The 17,773-nt window shown below is 38.4% G+C and overlaps 1 protein-coding gene across 11 annotated transcripts in view; it reads left to right on the forward strand.

Annotated features, from left to right (window-relative positions):
* The window catches only part of CASK (calcium/calmodulin dependent serine protein kinase), a 121,499-nt gene extending 103,726 nt beyond the window's left edge, over positions 1-17,773 (forward strand). For all 11 annotated transcript variants that reach the window (XM_033147136.1, XM_033147135.1, XM_033147139.1 and 8 more), the window contains 7 exons: positions 517-713; positions 3,317-3,432; positions 9,213-9,293; positions 9,385-9,465; positions 11,435-11,637; positions 12,958-13,041; positions 16,412-17,773. In XM_033147136.1, coding sequence (XP_033003027.1) covers positions 517-713; positions 3,317-3,432; positions 9,213-9,293; positions 9,385-9,465; positions 11,435-11,637; positions 12,958-13,041; positions 16,412-16,588 — 939 coding nt within the window. In that variant the 3' untranslated portion in view covers positions 16,589-17,773. The remainder of the gene's footprint in view (positions 1-516; positions 714-3,316; positions 3,433-9,212; positions 9,294-9,384; positions 9,466-11,434; positions 11,638-12,957; positions 13,042-16,411) is intronic.

Raw genomic sequence — 17,773 nt, forward strand, 5'->3', positions numbered from 1 at the left:
CTTGAGGTCTTCAGTTGGGGTGGGATTCGCCGTGGGGTCCCAATCCTCTTCCTCCAGGGTCTGGGTCAAATGGAATCTTAACATGCATAAAAATGAAAGATTTAGAACACAGGAAGCACATAGTAAAGATGCACTATGTACATTATTATTCTTCATCTTCTGAATTAAAGTTTTTGTTAGTTAAGATAATGTCCATTAAGTTATACATATTTCTATTTCATATTTTGAGTAACTAGTAACAATATTTTAATGCAAACAGACAAAGAGGTGAAGTAGCATTTCAAAGTTTCAATGGAATGTTAAAGCACTCCAATTAAAGGCTTCATCAAAATCATCATCACAGTTCTTTATAGCTTTTTCTGTTTTGTTTTCAGTCATCATTCTTATGTCTAATACTGGTATCTTCCTAAGCCTGGATGCAAACAGCATGTGATAGTTAGATTATAGAGTAACATTTCACCTATCAGTTCTAACCATATTAACATCACATTGTCTTCACAATCTCCTATTTTATAGATATATGTAAGAGCACAATTTGAATATGACCCAGCAAAGGATGACCTCATTCCCTGCAAAGAAGCTGGTATCAGATTTAGAGTTGGTGATATTATCCAGATTATTAGCAAAGATGATCACAATTGGTGGCAGGGTAAACTGGAGAATTCAAAAAATGGAACTGCAGGCCTCATTCCTTCTCCTGAGCTTCAGGAATGGTATGTTTGGAATTTTATAAAATTAATATGTCTGTAATTTAAAAGAAATTGGTGTGTCAAAATGTGTTTACTATTTGAAACATTTGTTCCCTTTTTTCTGGCAAAAAAGGTGTTTGATTTAGTCAATTAGATTGGTCATGCAGTCTAGCACTCAAAACACACATACACTGTTACAGCAAGAACATGCACATATACCCTGAGACTACTCCTGGGAGAGATAAGTGGTGGTAACACTGCAGTGATAAGATCAGTCCCTGTGGAACTTATTCAGGCAGCCTCTTTGTGACAAAGAAAAGAACAATTGGTCTTACCTGAAGTGTAGTTTTGGGAGTGGAGCGTCGTTTCCAACGGAATGGGTGTTCGCCGTGTCTCACAACAAGGTGAACACCCATTCCATTGGATATGACGCCTCACAAACTAAAATATGCCTTCCATAATCATTTCTATCAACAATTCAGTGAAGAGGCAGATGAGTGCTGCCACGACGCTTTCTCATTGATATTTTGAACAAGTGCTATGGACAGTCCATGAGAAATTTATGATTAAACATGTCAAAATCCTCTGAGAACCAAAACTACAACCAGAACAAAAGCTAACAAAAACAACTGAAAAGCAAAAAGCCTCTGAGAAATCTAGGAAATAAAAGAAGATGGTGTTGCATTTCCCCTTCCTTGGCTAGATTGACTGCCAGGTCTACTAAACCAAACTGAAATTGTTTGGGGAGAGTTGTGTGATTCAGCAACCATTTCCCCCCCCCCACCTTTAAAATAATAGGGAGATTAGACACTAGATAGTAGCTATATAAATTATCTGCTTATACACTAGCCTTCAGAGGGCTTTCATCACTGCTGTCTTCTGAGGCGGCAGCAGCTTTCTCTATTTTAAAAATGTACTGGTAATTCCATTCAACAAGCTGCTCTTCCTCTTAGTGTAAATGGTTGCTAACATTTTCCCATACACCATGTTGACATCGGACAAATGTGATAAGAGGATACTTTCAGTGACTCTGTTTGGATACTATCATATAGTAGCAGTGTCCAGATCAGATTGGAGGCAATGTTTTTCTGCAAAATCCCTTGCAAAGCAAGTCTATAACAAACTGCAGTTAGTTCACATAAGTGACCAACCAGAGAAGGCAACAGCCCCTTGCCTACGTAGAAGAGCTCCACCAGACAGCATGGCATTTGTTTCACTCCCATGGCATAACCTTCAAATGGCATCTGTGTTGTGTTTAGTTTGATTTGGCCTGAATCTTACACTGCTTGCACTAAGTTGCCTTCCCTGCTGCTTTAAGGTTCTTAGCAATTCAGTTACCAAGGAGTAGCACCTTACAAAAATGTGAGAAGAGAATGCCTAGCTGCCACGGCATCAGAGCCATACTCAACTTTTGATTTCATATATCAACCATTCTGTCACCAGAGTGACCTGTAGTGTCAATGGATAAATCCTCCAAATAATTCTGTAATCCAAAGGATCCATCAGCCTACATAAGGTTGTGGTCAATTCATGAAAAAATGTACAGTATTACAATAATACCCTCATACCCTGACTATCTAAATCTAGGACGCTACAGAACACTTAATCTGGAGTGTATCCTGCCTTCTATGTGTGTGTTTCTAATTAATTAAATTTATACCCAAGTCTTCCTCTGAGGAGCTCAGAGCAACTTATATGTAGTTGTTATTCAGCACCCCACCAAGGCAGCTTCCGAAATCATACTTGTTCGACTTCTGTAGCAGAATACATCATATAATCTTAGGCCATTATCTGGGTTTGAAACACTTCAGCATAGCCAAATGATTGTCATAGCAGCCATGAAGTTCCTGCTAAAGGCTTGATAATAGCAAGCCTGAAGACCAGGTCTGTAATTAGGAAGTCTCTAAGATAAAATCTCAGTCTCAGCCTTATCCTATATGTGAATATAGTCTGTACTGGTTATCTACTAAAAGGAAGGCTACCACTGTAGAGATCAGAGATCTACTCTGTACCCAAATTGTGGCTGATGTTGCACTAAATGACCAGGTGGAACAAACTGGACCACTATGGATTAAGCAGCAGTCCATCCAGCTTTGGGTGATGCAAATGAAATCAAGGCCTTCCTTTGTGTTTAGACTATGATGGTCATGTAATTTAAGTTTGGTTTACAGACCACCCTGCTATTGGAGGACTGTATTCATGAGAGTTGCCCCAGGAGCTCCCTCCCACCATCAATCATGACAATTTGTAGCCATGGCAGGATGAGAGGCTTTGAGAACTGGAGTACCTTCTGCCATGCCCTGTGCTGTGACAGATGAAAAGAGCCACAGCTGTCAAAAGTGCTGCTTTGCCCCTGCCTTAGCTCCTCTCAGCAGCTGCAGCTATCTTTTAAAGCAGCAAGAACTCATTTGACTCCATGGTGGCTGCTGGTGTGGTAAACAAGGAGTTGGTGCTTTGAAAAGGGTCATCAAAAATTCCAATGTGAAAGCTGGAAAGTGAATTTTAATCTGTCCTGCAAAAAAAAAAGTGGGTGGGAGAGATTATGTTAAAGATAAATATTAACATTGTTTCATTTAAAAAGTAATCTTTAGTAACAAGCTGATAGTTTTTTCCTCTTCACCTACAAGGCGAGTGGCTTGTATTGCTATGGAGAAGACTAAACAAGAGCAGCAGGCAAGCTGTACTTGGTTTGGAAAGAAAAAGAAGCAATACAAAGACAAATACTTAGCAAAGCACAATGCAGGTGAGAAAAACATAATGCACATAAAGCCTTGTTTAACATTGCTGCATTGTTCATTATCAAGCAAAATTTTAATTTCACCAATGTCTCTCAGTGGAAACATTTAACTTAAAAAACCCAGATATTGAAGCATAAGAAAGCATAAGTGCTAAACAGACACTGGTGAATAAACAATATATGGGAAAAGCAGTGGTTAGCATAAGTTGAATATGGAAAATGTGATGATGCATTTGGGGCAAGATCTGCATCTTGGAGACAGTGTTAGGAAATCTGAGATGTTGTACAAGAATGTTTTTGCAGCTGTACAGAATTTGCATATGCAGTTGAACTTCCAAAAAAATGCAGTGCTCTTAACAAATTAAAACAGTTTTAATAAGTTTAACATAATGCATATCTCTTAAGAGTTAGTGTAGTTTATTACGTTTGACACTTCTCACATCTGAGGAAGTCTCAAAGTGAATTAGCAAAAAGAAAGAGACGGTACATCATGGATTTCATTACAATGGAATTGAAAATTATGTATATTTTAATGTACTGCATTTGGGGGGTTTATATTTTAAGTTTTTGTGTTAAGGCATTTCAGTCTAATGTGACTGAGGGCACTGTATTTGTGATGAAGATGTATTGTGGTACTCTGACACTCAGACAATTAAGCGTTAGAGGGCACTTCCAAATTCTGGAACTTGCTTAAGTATACAGTTTGTTGTATATTTTTCATTTCTTTGCTGTAGTTGAAGGAAGGGATTTTTGTTTTCAAGGAGTTTGGGAAAGGGCTATAGAAGAAAGGGTGGGAAATTTGGGACAACGTAGGTACAGTTGCTGTTGTGGGGCAGGGGAGGAGAAGAGCAATGAAAATGACTGAGGAGTTTCCATATCTTGAATGTGACAGTTCCAAGTTCTCACCAAATTTGGAAATATTTCACCAGAACTGTGCACACATTTTGAGACACACACCCCGGACTCTACATTAGGGGGCTATTCTCTAAAATATAGTATTATGATTGCAGCAATGAAAATTCCTGTAAATCCTTCCCCCTTGCTTTTCATGCTTACATAGACACCTCCCACTTTGTCCTTCAGTGTCTGATGCACAGTTGGAAATAGTATCTAAGCATTAGATGCAATGTATCGTGAGGGTGCATCCATTGGTGCAACAGAATGGATATTTTTTATAGTTGAGCTACACGTAGCTACACTGACAAATACAAAAGGACAGTGCAAACATTCATAAGGGTTGCTTGTATATTGAAGGCAAAAATTCCTTTCATTTTTATTAGCATAATTATTTCTATTCTATATGTTTTGCTCCAAGCTCCTAAAATTAGGACTATGCCTGTTCATTTTAAAAATATTTAAGTTTTTTTTACCAAAAAAAAAACCAAGTTGAAGATTAACAGCAATAGTCAAAGTGTGAAAATATAGTCTGCATACATATTCCAGTGTGTGGTAATAAGCTCCTGTGTATAACATCAAATCTTCATATGAGACCACAAGCAGTTCCCCCATGGCCTGCAAACTCGTGTCACCTGAATGATAGATTGAAATCTACTGTGAATGTTTTTCTGAAGTGGATTTTCCCAAACACCACTCTGTACTATTCTGCTGTGTTAGTTACCAATGTTGTTGTTGTTCAGTCGTTCAGCCATGTCCGACTCTTCGTGACCCCAGTTACCAATATAAAGCGTAATAATGTACCGGTACTACAGAATGGACCATTACCTAGATGAATCTGCCTTGTGAAAAAACTGTTACAATACAATCAGAGGCAGTAAATTCAGTGAGACTTCCTTCTAAATGTTCTTAGGATTTGTGCATTTTAATTTGGACCATCTAATGCAGAAATCACCATGTTCCAAAGAATGCTATTATTCATTAAAATGTGGAATTGGTCATCATATGGGCAGGCAATTTGGAAATTGCTTCATATTGCCGGTGGGGTGCATTTCCTTGCATAGAGTCTTATGAAAAACTCAAATGTGTTTAAGGTAACAGGAATAAAATTCAAGCAGTAAATGTTTCAAATTGGAAAGGCACAGTCTATCTGAGGTAAACGGTGTTAAGTCCCATTGATTTCAGCAGAGAGATTTAAGCATGTGCTTAACTTGCCCACTGAAATCAATGGGATTTAAAAGTACTTCATTTGAACTACATCATGCCCCCAGTTCTCCTAATATTCTAGGTTTGGTGGGCATTGGTCCATTCATAATTTATGGAATCTCGGAGGAGTCCAGTATTTATTATGACGATGAGCCACAATAAATTGTTGGTAGCTGTACATGTGTTGTAAATCTTAGGCAATAACGAGTAAATGCATAGGCAAAAATGGAGTCACATAACTTGGATACCTGATTTGTGTGTCATTATCTTCTTGCCTGTTTCTTGTGCTTTGGGTGAATGAGTGGTCCCGTCCCTACTACAGTCTCTTATCAAAGAGAATTTGAAACTGCTGGTTGATGGCAGAAGCTTTCTGGGTGTCAGTTGGAAGACACCAATCCCCCAAAATAAATCCAGAGTTCTTTGTGCTTCACTGCTACCATAGAGATTATCAGGACCCCTCAATCTGTGTGTTTTTAATATATTTGGGTTTTTAAAAAATGCTATGGAATCTGTAGTGTACAGACCAGTTGCTAAAACTACCTCTGCAACCCTTCCTCCCTTAATTCTTTCACGCCCCATTGTTCCACCTTTTCCTTTCAATTACTCAACCTTTGCACATGCGCAACATCTCATTCTCAATACTGATGGGGAGGCATGTTGCTGCCTTGTTAGTAATGTGTTTTTTTTAATTTTTTTAAAATACAACTTATAAATGGTGTCCTCCCAACAAACCAGATGGCTAGACACATACTTCCCAAGGAAAGGAAAGCTCTTTAAAATCAGAACTGCGTCGGTTCCGAAATTCAAACTGGTTGTTTTTCTCCTCCCTTTGAGTTGTATCCAATAGTGCACTTCCACAATTGGAAGGAATCATTCCTTTTGCAAAATCATCTTTGATATAGTGAAGACCTCCACTGGCAGAAGAGGAGAGGGAATTATCCTTATAACACTGTGAAGCGGATTTAGGCATTCAGGGGGAAAGGGCATTCTGTCCTGCAAAAAAAAGGAAAAAAAAGAGTCCTCCAGATCAAACACTTCCCTGAATGGAAGGGCAGCATGGAATTCAACCCTGTGTTTATAGTGGATAATGGATAGGCAGTATTTCCTACCTTCTGTCATATTTTCTGCTATTTCTGAATTCCTTTTCATCCTATTTATTTTAGAAATTCTAGCCATGGGGCTCATTCTTGCCCATCAATATCTAAAGCTAATTTGAAGTACAGGTTATTACTTCTACATTTTATTTAAAAATTATAAAGTAAGAGTGGAATCTAGTGCTCTGTGAGTAGACTTCCAATTGCGCACAGAAGCATTGGATACAACCCTGAATTTATAAAGGCCAAGTGTTGTGGGTTTATTTTCTCTAAACACCAGACCATAGGCATATTCAGTTATTCTTCTGGTCATGCCAATGACAGCAACTTACAGGACAGAGCCAAGTTTTTATAAAACATGCTTATCATTTAACGTGATTTATTTGCCTTGTGTTTAGACTATTGCATGGTGAAGTTTATTTTGTGCATATACTTTTATTTTACTAATATATTATGAGCCATATTTCAATGACCCCTGTACATTTTTCATGCTGTCTTAATCCCAATGGCCTCTGTGCATGTAAGTAACCTGTCAAGTGACAATGCCTCTTTATTTGCTTCTTACGGTTTCCTTTCAATAACTCCTTTTCTTTATTAGCTAGAAGTGTAGAAGTGTTTAAAAGTTCAGTCTGTAAATGTGTCCATGTACTCCTGAATTTGTGTTTAAAGATCATTTCTTCATTTCTGTTGGAAACCCTGAAATTATTAGTGGTCATGATTATTTACCGTACCAAAATGTTTTATTCTGTTTGTTTTGTAGTTAAGGAACTGTGTTCTGTTTTCACTAAGGGTGGTTCGACTCTTAGCAAATATAGCAAGGGCCTGAAAAGTACTACCGGGTGACCATTTTTGATCTTATTAGCGTGATATATTATTTTGGGGAGCTGGAGTGAAGTTTTTCAGAAGGGGAAAAAATTAGGGCTTAATATTACTAGTTACCGACTTACTCTTTGATTTTAATAACCTGAGGATATAACTGAGACACGTTCTTGGTACATGGCAATATAAGTTATTGAGATACGTTTAGGGATAGCTCTGAAGAAATGTTAAAGATGTGAATATTAACATCCTGTCAAAAATACCTAAAATTTGCCTGGAAATGTTTTTGAAACTAAAATGTTTCGCTCGCTGAAGTAGATATTGGCTTTTAATTATTCAAGTGATTATGCCCCCACCTTTTGATCTCAAGAGACACCTCCGCCACCATAGCTGGTGTGTGGGGTTTATTTTTAAAAAAAAGAAAACTGAAAGCTTTCTAACATTCTTGACATGATATTGCTGTACCTGGAGATAAGCATCAAATAGATTTGGCCCAAACGTAGCCTTCCATAAATGAAAGGGGACTTTCAGCTAGCCAAAAAGGGCTGAGATCTAGTGGAGACTTCCCTTAGAAGAAGGGGAGGAGGTAATTGTCACTCATTTCCCCACTCCCTCTGCAACCCTCCTAGCCCCTCATGCTCTTCCGAAGCTCCCCTGGTCCTCCAGAGCAGCTTGTTGGGAGGAAGGCAGAGGAGGCTGCCTGGAGAATGGGAAAACTGACAAATGACAAAAAATAACTTCCTCTAGCAGGAGAGTACTATGGACAGAGTTACACCTGCAGTTAGTCTGGATCCACCCACTGAATGTCCTGTCCTGGAAATATGTCTTTCCAGCTTTTCGGGGACATATGACTGAAAAAATGTTTGGATGTCCTGGTTCTGAATCTAAATTTAAAACTGTACTCTAATAAATTGATTAAAGTTAAGCCATGCTTACTGTTAGGTCCTCCCTTTTTTTCAAAATCATAGTATAGACTATGTTTAATAGAATGGCTTCTTCACTATTAACATCATCATAATTTAGATACTCAAATATACCCTTATAATTGGCCTAAATCCTTCAACTGACAATTGTTTTCTACAGAAATTATTAAAACACCAGAAACCTGTCATTATTGGCAACAAGTAAGGACAGGGTTGTTAATATGATTTGCTGTATCGTAGCAATTGACAGTGGTTTGAGATAGCATAAGGAAAATTGAGAACCTTTACTAGAGTCATATTTTATTAAATGCTTGAATTATGGTGGTGGCTTTATAGTGTGCCGTGAAGCCATCCTCTGTCATCAGATCTATACTCACCGTCTGAAATGTAGAGAGCATGTTAATATAAAATTAGCACTTCTGTGTGAAGAGAACTCTACTTACAATTAATCTGATAAATGTATATGGAAGAGTAAGTAAAACAATAAAACCAAACAATTTAATGCATTTTCATAGTTTTGATAAAATCTAAATTTTTATTGTCTGTGTAAGTAGATGTTCTCATATTTGTATTCATCTGTCTACAAACTTTATTGCTCACTTTCAGGAATCCCAGAATTTTCCAGAAGCACTAATTTTTTGTAACGTGCATAGTGCATGATCTCAAATTCTTAAGCATGCAGTTTGAAATATGATCTTCATATTGAAGCCAAATTAGTTTGTTTAATAAATTGAAAGAAGGAAATGGTTGGTTAAATATTGGTTTAGCTTATAAATTTGGCATTTGTGGAAAATTAAGTAGATTCACTATACTTTTTCACCTTATTTCTGGCTTTTGTTTTCTGTTTCAGTGTTTGATCAATTAGATCTTGTCACGTATGAAGAAGTAGTAAAATTGCCAGCATTCAAAAGGAAAACACTAGTCTTACTAGGTAATTTCGAGTATAATTTTTGTTCTGTAATTGAAATTTAAACAACATAATTATGAATCTCTGTGATAATATTAAATTTTCTTTCCTGCAGGAGCACATGGTGTTGGGAGACGACATATAAAAAATACACTAATCACAAAACATCCAGACAGATTTGCATACCCTATTCCACGTAAGTAACTGTGTTACGAGGCAGATGGCTGCATATTAACTACTTATTATGATGTACCTAATTTATTGCTTCCCAACACTTGTAATTTAGTTAAAAGCTAAATATGGTAGTGGTTCTCAGAGTTCTTCTAACAACTCCATCCATCAAGTCCCTTGCCACCTGCTTCACTTTGTACATTTTGTAAACCATGTATGGAATATGCCTGAATTTACTTTACACTGGAAACAATCCCCAGGCTGTTTGCAATCCTGTAGTCAGAGGTTGACCATAACTAATGCACAACTTTTATGTTGGGAACCGTCCTGTGATCTACAGATGAAAGGCAGTATACAAATTTAATTAATTAATTAATATACATTGTTGTGCAAGAAGCAGAGCGCAAATACATTCCAAGAGACTACTACAGAAGAAGGTGCTGCATGAAGGCAATTTCTCTTTCTCTCTACACCCAGTAGAGATCATTGATCAAACCAGCATGAGAGGAATTGCCTCCTGGAAACACTTCCAGCTTTTTGTGTGCCCTTTCAATCACAAGGCTGAAAATAAATTTTCTATCCTTTTCCTGACCCAAAAACCCTTGGCTGTGTTTTTTGGAACACATTTCAATACAGACATTTCAACTTTTCCTTTCTCTGCACCCTAACCCCAATCTCAGAGCAGCAACTTGAGCCATGTACAGCAATGATCTGAAGTAGTGGAAGGCAGCTTCTGCTGTCTATCCCAATATTTTCTACTCTGCCAGCTGCTCTCCAGGATCTCAGAAAGGAATATTTCACATCATCTACTACCGGAGATTGCCAACAACTATCTTCTGTGTGCAAAATTATTTTATTTATTCATTGCCCTTCTGCCCAAGCACCCGGGGGGGTTTACAGTTTAAAGGGACTACAACAAATGATACAATATGTAAAGTTGGCTTGGGGGGTAGGGAGACTGCTTGACCTAATGTTCTCTGTGCCTCACCCTCTTCTTCCTCCTCACAGGGGTTTTGTGTCTGGGCCCTGGGTGGTCCACCTAGAGCAAGCCCTGAGGTTGTCTTTGCCCTCTTTTTCCTCTTCATAGGGCAGATGGTGTCTATTGGCTCTGTAAGTGAGGGGGGAACATCCCAGCTAGATTGGGCCCTGACAATAAGCAATGGGCATTGCAGAATTGTAATGGGGCTTATAGCATTATGTAGTTTCAAGTGAAACTTCCTTCATATACCCCTTCCAGCTGATTGTGGAAGAGGAATACCTCAACAGCACCAAAGAACCCTAGCGCAGATGCAAAATACTTGCCCTCATAAATTCACACCGTTTTGTGATCTGTCATGGCAAATTTAGTCAATTTTTCCTATTCCCTTCCACCTCCAGCCCTAGCACGACTCCCTGGCTGTCCGCTTCTCACAGTACAAATGTGGAACTTTCACCCAGACCACATTTACAATAGATATACCTATGGATAACTACATCATTAACTCACCTATACGTTTTCTGAGTTTGAGATATTATGAACTGGGGGTAGTAAGAATATCGGGCTGCCATACTTGTAATAAAATCATTTTTAAAAAATTATTCTAAAGAATTGCTTTCAGAAAGGCTTTCTTCAGTATTCTGCAATTTAAAAAACATCATTCTTGTTTTCCATAGCTTGACAAACCAATGTAAAAATACTGAAATAATTAGTGGTAGTCTTTGCAAATACAAATATATATATATATAGGTGAAAAATAATAGTCCACCTATTTACTTATGAATGTCTTTGGCATCAGAGTATATGGACGGTCTATAATCCTTTGGAGCAGATTTTGAGGTCATGCAAGGAGCTGCTGCAAGGGGGTTGAGGGAAAGTTAAAGTTCCTTTACATGAGAAGTCTGCTCCACTTGCTCATGGACAGCATTGGCAACCATCGTGTATGTATGTATTATAGATTGGGTGTTAAACATGGCGAGTGACCAAACAGCTAGTTTCAGTGTTCTAACTCTTACAGATACAACCAGACCACCAAAGAAAGATGAAGAGAATGGAAAGAATTATTACTTCGTATCACATGACCAAATGATGCAGGACATTTCAAACAACGAATATTTGGAATATGGTAGCCATGAAGATGCAATGTACGGGACAAAACTGGAAACAATACGGAAGATCCACGAACAGGGATTAATTGCAATACTTGACGTAGAACCTCAGGTAGATATAGAAGTGACTAACTCATTGTATTATAAATATCTAACATGATTTTATTTTTTGCGCTAAATTAACACATTTGATATGTTAATGAGTTTTTCTTCATATACAAACTTGATTTTTAAATTGTTGGTATATATGAAAAGTATATGACATTTTCCCACATAATGAAATAGAGCTAACTATGTACCCTTTTATGAACATTTTTGTCTCCTGCAAAAAGAAATATGAAATAAAAAGTCCATCTGCAGTGTGTTTTAAATCCCAGGTGGGCCACAAAAGTGTGTGAAAATATTTTCCAAGGGTGCCCCCAATTATTTAGGTAATCAGGCCAGTACACTCTGTCTTGTTAGTGGGGTGTAACCACCTCAGCGACAAGGATGTTCCAGACCAGTTTAGAATGTGGGTTGACACATAGCCAAACCTTATTGTCTGTGAAATCATTGCCTTTGCAACATGATCCCTGATCAGCTGGGATCATTCAAGGAAGAAAACCTAGGGAATATATAATTCCGCTGAATCAGCAGTAGGGGGATAAACAAGCTGTGAACAGCAGTGGGAAAGGGTGCAACTAAGAGGCTTGTGGGGAAACATTTCCACTCTAAATATTAAAATTTGGCGGAACTCTTGAAAAGACTTCATACATAGCCCAAAGTGTTTCTTGCTATTTTTCAAGCACTAGTAAGAACAGTTGTGGAGGGAAGCAGTATTTTAAACTGCTGGTTGTCTTATGAACAATAGAAACTGTGCACATGGGTTCTCTCATTTATATAAATTGCAATAATATCGGCTTGAGTACTGGTTTGCAAAATCTTCAACATCAAACATCAAATACCTACAACTGTTGCAACCTGGTAGACAGCAGTAGTTACACATATCTGCTATTCCTGGTTACCTAGTAGCAAATGAAAGCCCCTTTACCTAGTTCTCTGAGCATCACAGATAAATCAAAGGTGGTAAATATCTCTTCTCCTCTTGCTGTCGCTCTCCTAAGTTCTCTGGCCTGCTTCCAATAGTCACCAATGCCTGATATGAACAGAAAGTCAGAGGACAGATGGGGGTTAGTGGGAACCACTAATAGTGTCTGCTGCCAAGCCCAGATAAAATTGGGGGCCCTTGTATTATATTTAATTTATTTTTTACATTCAGTAGTACCATTGACAGAAACGAGTTCTAACAATGCATAGACATTTCGGTCATTGCAAGGTTGGAAACACTTATCAACTTACAATTTGGCTTCCAAAAGCATCTAGAATCATGTTTTGTCTTCAAATGTATTACAATGTATGCCATGCTCCTCCTCCTAAAATATTCTTTCCTTAGGCCCTGAAGGTCCTGAGGACTGCAGAGTTTGCTCCTTTTGTTGTTTTTATCGCTGCACCTACAATTACCCCAGGCATTAACGAGGTAAGACTTTTGCAATGAAATTGCATTTGTAGAGTACTTAAGAATAGGCATAAGCAGAAACTTCATCCCTATTTGACAGAATTTAATGTGATAGGTAGCAGTGATGAATGAAATCTTGAACAATTGGATGATAAGGAAATCTTATATTCATTGTTTCTCTGTACTGTAATAGAAGTTTAAGACAATGTCCATTCATTCATTTACCTTTCAAATCATCATTTGCATAAATATCCCTTTTTCTTTACCTACTTTATCATACCTTGTTTTAAAACCTACCTTAAAAGCACATATTTCTAAGGACATGTCTGTACCACTCATTTCTGCACAATCTTTCACTGAAAATGCATGAGAGGATGATGGAAGTTTGCCTCTCTGTTTTATGTCACTGATTGTCCCTCATTAGAAGTTCACATCGTTTCTTTACACACAGAGAAAATAACCTTTTTAAAGATATAGATTGAGTTTGGACAATATCTTGTGATGTTAAGACATTATCAGAGCTTCTTTCCCTTTTAATCTTTAAAACAACTTTCAGCATACTTACATTTATTGGGAAAGTAGAAGTTTGTTTTCTACTTTGTCCAAGCCCAGCTGCTTAAAGCTTCCACATAGATCTATCTTATTCATTTCATTTTGTATCAAGTGTCAATAGTTGGTGTCTAGGTGTAATTGTATATATTTTGGTATTGCTTTTTATAAAAAGCAAAATACTGAACTCGTGATTCCAAGATGGAGCAAGCACCTGTTCACTGAAATTGTATGACAGAACTGACAAAAGGAGACAGAAATTGAAATGAAAATAAATGTAAGATGTGGTGATGTCACAGACATATCCTCCTACATGACTGCCCTTGTTTTATTTATTTTTCTTGAATTATCATTTTTACTTTTCTTCTCATTTTCTTGCACTTGTACTAATTTTATCTAGCTGCCAAAATGGTGCAGAAAGTTGCCTGTAAGTACCAGCTTAGGAAACAATAATTATAATCCTTATTATTTTAAGTTGCACAGTGGAAAGGTGCCAGACATGGACAGGAACAGGAATTGAATTTCAGTAATGATGTCCATGCAGGAGTCTCAGTAACAATGTATGGAGGAAATATTTCATTTTCCCAAATATAAAATTATATTACCTCTATTCAGTGCTTCTTTTCTAGGAAAAGAAAGGGGTGACAGTTCTTACCATGATTCTCTTCCTCCCTTTTCTCTCTCTCACACACACACTCTCTCCTGCTCCCCTCCATTAATTAAAGGCCCACTTGGTGTGCCCCTCTCACTTCTCCAATCTCTCCCTCCACCTTGTCCCTTCTTGCTCTTCACACCTACCTAACATCCTTCCTTCCCCTCCTCCCAGGCACCAGCTTCACCATCCGCACTCGCCTCTATGGCTTGCCCCAGCCACAGAATGCAGGGCGGTGGAGCCTTGTCCCCTTCTCTCTCTCCCTCCTGCCCCACAGACATGCAAAAGAGCAAGCAGAGATGAAAGGGAAGTGGCACTCACTCGGTGGCTTGTAGCACTGCAAGGCAGCGGCATAGGAGCATGTCCAGGGGGAGAGTGTGCATTGCAGGGCAGTCGAGGGGGGATGATACAACCTGTTGACTGAGAGCAGCAACTACAGCCCCAAACAAGGGCCTCCTTTTCCTCACTGCCACTGCCTCAGCCTCCTGCTTTTCGCAATCCCTCTTTTAGCCATGGTTGCTTGCTTGCTTGCTCTCCCCACCCTCCATATACTTTATCGCAAGATTGGGGGGGGGGGTGCCAGTACTGCATACTGTTGAGTACTGCCAGAAAAAAAGCACTGCCTCTTTTGATGGGAAAATGTTATATCCCTGAAGCCAAAACGCAGCTTCCATGGTAGATACTTAGACTAATGAGAAACAACTGCGCTTTCTTTGCCTTACACCAGGCATCCCAAGCCTTCGGCCCTGCAGATGTTTTGGACTACAATTCCCATCATCCCTGACCACTGGTCCTGTTAGCGAGGATCATGGGAGTTGTAGGCCAAAACATCTGGAGGGCCGCAGGTTGGGGGTGCCTGCCTTACACCATGATCATTTTAAGGCCCATAGTATCACCAGGGTGTGGCTATAACATGCCAGGCTTTTGAATCCATTGGCTCTGAATCTTAGTACTTTTCTGCCTCACCTCCCTTTCCTGATACGTGCCTGTTCAGGAGGAGTGTGGTACAACTGGAAATGACGAGTGTTCAGAGTAAAGCCTCACACAATTTTCTCAGAATGTGTGTCGATCTGTGAATGTTTCCCGTGGTGGCAGTTTCATACAGGCCAAAGTAATGAAGAGGGGGCAATATATCTGTGGATTAGTTGATACCACAGGTCTCATGTTGCTAATGCACAATACCCAAACTAGAAGCTCTTTGTGTGCATAGGTTGCTCCTACTGGAGGGGGCGGGGTTGTCCCTGTGAAGGCAACACCAGCATTTATAGGTTTAGAGCACATGTGGGATACATACGGCTCTCTGGTTGTTGGTCATGCTGGCTGGGGTTGATGGGAGTTGAAAGACCACAGGTTCCCCACACTTTTAAAGGGTTTGCAAAAGTGTGCACATCAGAAAAACTTTAATATGATCCTGTAACGTTTTCCCAACTTCCCTATTCTCTAATACACTTTAGTAGTTCATATGTACCAGAGAGCATACAATGTATTCCTTTTAGTCAACACCATCTACCAATTTGTTGTGAGTAAAGGAACTTCCAGTATGTGTGTATTAAGCACACGTTTCACAAGGGCCGTCCCATTCATTAAATAAGGGAGTGACTAACATGGGACCCTCCAGACATTTCAGGACTACAGCTCCCATCATCCCTGACCCTTGGCCATGCTAGCTGTGACTGATGGGAGTTGGAATCCAGTAACATCTGCAAGGCCACAGGTTAGCCCCACCCCCAGCCCAATTTAGAGACAACAGTTTAGAGACAATGTTTGTTTATGTGTGCAGATCTGCTTCTTTCACTGAAATGAATTAGATTGCTCACATGCCTTAATCAAATCAATGCATGACAGAAGACAAACAGGTTGTATGTGGTGTGTTGTCCTTAATGACATAGCCCTCCATACCCCTTGGTCCTTGTTTATGCTGATCCTTTTTTCTCATTTTCATTCCTTGTCCATTTAAGTCTCCCTGAAAGTAGATAAGTGTATGGTTGTGTTGTGAGAAACCTAAGAATATGGCAAACTGTATAACAAATTAAGTGGAATTTGGCATTTATTAAGGTACTAAATTACTGACAAATTCTTAGGTAAGAATTTCATTTGGTAGTCTCTTCTGTATAAGTTACACATGCAAGATATAATGGCAAGAAAATAATACATGTGTTTCACCTCCCCTTTTCCCCAATCACCGTGCAGGATGAATCTCTTCAGCGTTTGCAAAAGGAATCTGAAATCTTACAGAGAACATATGCACACTACTTTGATCTTACAATTATCAACAATGAAATTGATGAAACAATCAGGCATCTGGAGGAAGCCATTGAGCTTGTTTGTACAGCCTCGCAATGGGTTCCCGTCTCCTGGGTGTATTAATCTTATCACCGGAAGAATTTTATCATTACTGGGAACCACCTCATACATGGAAGAACCTCTTTGTTATTGACCTTGTGTCAACAGGTCTTGGCCCCTAGAGACTACCTAGATGTAGTGTGACCTAAATTTATAATTATCGTCATGTCCTTATAGATAGGAGGAGAAAATGCTAATTTAAAGAGACAGTATCTTTTTTAATCAGTTCTCCTAAACTTTATTAAAATGTATCTTTAAATATATGTATTATTCAATCCTTTGGAATGTTATATTTTTGGAAATCATAGCTTTTAATTTCAAAGGCCCCTAAAACTGCACAAAATAGATGCTGCTTTCTATAATCTATTTTAATAATAATATGATCTGTTACTTAACTTGGGGTTGGAACACTACATTCTTTTTAGAGTCTGATTTTGTGAATTGGAATACCTTGCTTTCCTTTATTTATTTGAAATTATTAGCCCAATCATAACAAGATCAATTCTTAAATTCTAATGGCCTTCCTTTGCTTTTTTATTTGTAGAATAGTATTTTGAAGTACTTTCATGTAATATCCAAATAATGTGATACTGTCTCTTTGAAGAACTCTGTAAAACTTATAGAGATTTGAAGTTGGGTCTTGACTCTTAATGCATGTGGACAGTCGCAAGCGTTCATGCTGTTGGTGTATCTGTGTTGAAAAAAAACTGTAATCTACAGCAAAGTACATTCCGTTCATGGGGGGAAGTACCCAAGGGAATAAAATTAAGTACTATGACTAAGTTGTAAAACCTATGCACATCCCTTGCATTTTGGGCAACTTTATAAACAAAAATCCTAATTTTTATTAATAATCATGTAGTGAAATGTGTTTGTAATTTTGTCTCAATTTAATTTGTTGTAAAGGTGGGAGGGGGAAAAATTTACTGGTTTCACCATTTCAGATCTGTGTTGTCTGAGAGTATTAACGTTTTAATTACGTTTAAGCAAAGAAATGCTGATTTTTAATATGTATGTAATTGTTTTGAAAATGCACACATTTTAAGAGAAAATACTGTGCAATGAAGAAACCAGTTTAGGCATTGCGATGAACTAACAATTCCAAAAGACTCATCTGCCGCAGCCCTGTAAATTCCTTTCAACGGTAAATGACTCTACATTCTGACCAATTTTTTATTTTAAATATACTTCCTTTTATGTGTTCAACAA

The sequence above is a fragment of the Lacerta agilis genome, chromosome 4, assembly GCF_009819535.1.
Source record: "Lacerta agilis isolate rLacAgi1 chromosome 4, rLacAgi1.pri, whole genome shotgun sequence".
Classification (NCBI taxonomy): domain Eukaryota; kingdom Metazoa; phylum Chordata; class Lepidosauria; order Squamata; family Lacertidae; genus Lacerta; species Lacerta agilis.